At 32.1% G+C, this 2,268-nt stretch overlaps 1 protein-coding gene across 2 annotated transcripts; it reads right to left on the bottom strand.

Moving 5' to 3' along the window:
- Positions 1-84: 84 nt before the first annotated feature.
- Positions 85-1,928, bottom strand: LOC109852170 (NAD-dependent protein deacylase Sirt4). Of its 2 annotated transcripts, XM_020423072.1 has the most exons (5): positions 1,796-1,928; positions 1,487-1,615; positions 1,063-1,339; positions 529-811; positions 85-420 (listed from the first exon to the last, which is right to left on the bottom strand). In XM_020423072.1, the coding sequence occupies exons 2-5, from the start codon at positions 1,548-1,550 to the stop codon at positions 91-93; spliced, it is 954 nt and encodes a 317-aa protein (XP_020278661.1). In that variant the 5' UTR covers positions 1,551-1,615; positions 1,796-1,928; the 3' UTR covers positions 85-90. The 2 variants fall into 2 exon arrangements, with proteins under 2 accessions (XP_020278661.1, XP_020278662.1); XM_020423073.1 differs by having other exon boundaries at positions 1,487-1,928.
- Positions 1,929-2,268: the final 340 nt, after the last annotated feature.

Here is a 2,268-nt window from a genome sequence, read left to right as displayed (position 1 = left end):
AAATTTATATATATATATATATATATATATATATATATATATATATATATTATATACAATTTAAAAATTAAAAACTATTCTTCCTTAACATCATCTGCTAAAACTGAGCTGCCAAACTTTTGATAGAACATCTCCACATCTTCCTTCTATTCTTAAATTTACTAATTCGTCAGCTCTAGTTTTGCCAATATTCACTATTGCTACTGGCTTTTTTGCATCAACTGCTTGCAGCACAATTCTGTATGCAGAGAATGTGGTAAGAGTTGTCCCCAAAATTAACAAAGCATCTGAAGCTTCCACATTGGCTTGTACATCTTGTACCACGTCATGTGGTACGTTGTCGCCAAAAAATACAATATCAGGTTTCAAAATTCCATTGCAATTACCACAAGCGGGAACTTTAAAATCTTCCACTTGTGTCTAGAGAAAACATGTCTTGTCATTAATATTTCCGAGAGTAAGTAATAAATATATATTATAAATAGTATAATAGTTTATATACATATATACATATATATGTATATATACCTGTAGTAACTCTACATCTCCATCAGGTCTTATCATTTGAGTAGTTGCAGTCATTGATGGATTCAATTTCTGAAAAATCTGTTGAAGTTCATATCTGCATATTTTATGATCACAATTGAGACACATCACTCTGAATGATGTTCCATGTAGCTCTATCACATTTTTACTTCCCGCTTTTGAGTGTAAGTTATCAACATTCTGTGTAATAAAACACCGTATCTTTCCAATATCTTCTAACTCTTTTAATATTTTATGTGTAACATTTGGTTTGAGAGATGAAAACCTGGAGAAGACATTCTATTTACCATTATCAGACTTTAGCGCATACAAATTCTATTATATAACAAAAAGATTTTATATTTCAAAAATTAAAATTTTTTCTTTTGTATTTCTCTTATATAGATTTATCATAAAAGCCGCAGAGAGAACACATTTCATAAGGAAATGAGACTAATTTTAAAGTGTCCATTATTTTGTCACTTCTTGGTATATTAGTAAATCTAAGCCGGAAAGAAGTAACCGTAGAAAATAAACCTTGGCCAACCAACATAATTTCTAGCCCAGTATCGTTTTCTACTTGCTTCACTCCTGCAAAATTCTTGATAAAAAACTGGCTTATGATTACTTCGGGCATAAAGACCAACTTCTTCTGATCTGTAATCAGGAATACCACTTTCTGTGGATATTCCTGCTCCAGTTAGCACGCACAGGCGATTGTTTCTGTCAATAAATTCTTTGAGTTTGATCACATCTTCCGTTCTTGTTGGATTGCATTTTGGAACAAAAGCAAGACTTGATTTATACATATATGCTGCAAAATTATTCAAAAATATAATGTAATGTTTATTGCACGTGTATATCATTTGCACATAAAATATAAAATTGTTCAAGAAACGTATGTAGAACATAAATAAAATATGTTTTTTTATTCATTAAATAAGGACGTAACCAAACTTACAACCAAATTCTACCGATGAAATAGTTGCGCGTACAAATGATTTTGTACAGTAAATATTACTCATTATTGCTCATTAAAAAGAATGACGGAGCTAGAATAGCGAAACTTCATCAAACTTTTATCAAATTACTGAAATGAAAAATTCAAACTGTCTTTACAAAAGTGCGAATTCCCACAGAATTTTGCTGTTATGTTCTTTTTATTCTAATAATTCCTATATATTATTTATTATTTGATTATAATATAAAAACATATGAAAATGGCCAAACTTTACTAAGATATAAAGAAATTTCTTTAGTAAAGTACTACCAAAGAGAAGCTTGAGAGCAGTCATCTCACTCATTGAAGTTTCTTTACAACTTAGGACGCTCTCAGCCATTGCTTTCAGCGCCATACATCTATAAGTAAATTGTAGAAACTACGGTACAATATCACTTTTTAATAGCAGACGAAACCAGAGAGAAGTCTGAGAGCGACCAGGCACATAAGAGAATGTGTAATCACTTTTTCGCACCGTAAACTAGCGCATGTCCACGAGTGATACACATTGGAACTACGCAGCCAGTCCACGAGCGACATGTCGGTATGTCCACATTGTGCGGTTTCTATTCCGTTCTATGTGCACGTGTCCAAATGGTCACCTTCTTCAGGCGTGTGAGTATATTCGCGAGCGTGGATTTGATTTCTTTTGAAATTTAAAATGATCGGTCTCGTGATGAGAAGATACGAAAGGAGAACAGAAAAGGACAAAAAAAAAAAACATTGCAACTTTTCACACAACA

The sequence above is a fragment of the Pseudomyrmex gracilis genome, unplaced genomic scaffold (assembly GCF_002006095.1).
Source record: "Pseudomyrmex gracilis isolate BER0280 unplaced genomic scaffold, ASM200609v1 scaffold_25, whole genome shotgun sequence".
Taxonomy (NCBI): domain Eukaryota; kingdom Metazoa; phylum Arthropoda; class Insecta; order Hymenoptera; family Formicidae; genus Pseudomyrmex; species Pseudomyrmex gracilis.
The sequence above is the reverse complement of the archived record's forward strand: the minus strand, read 5'-3'. Positions and strand labels throughout refer to the sequence as shown.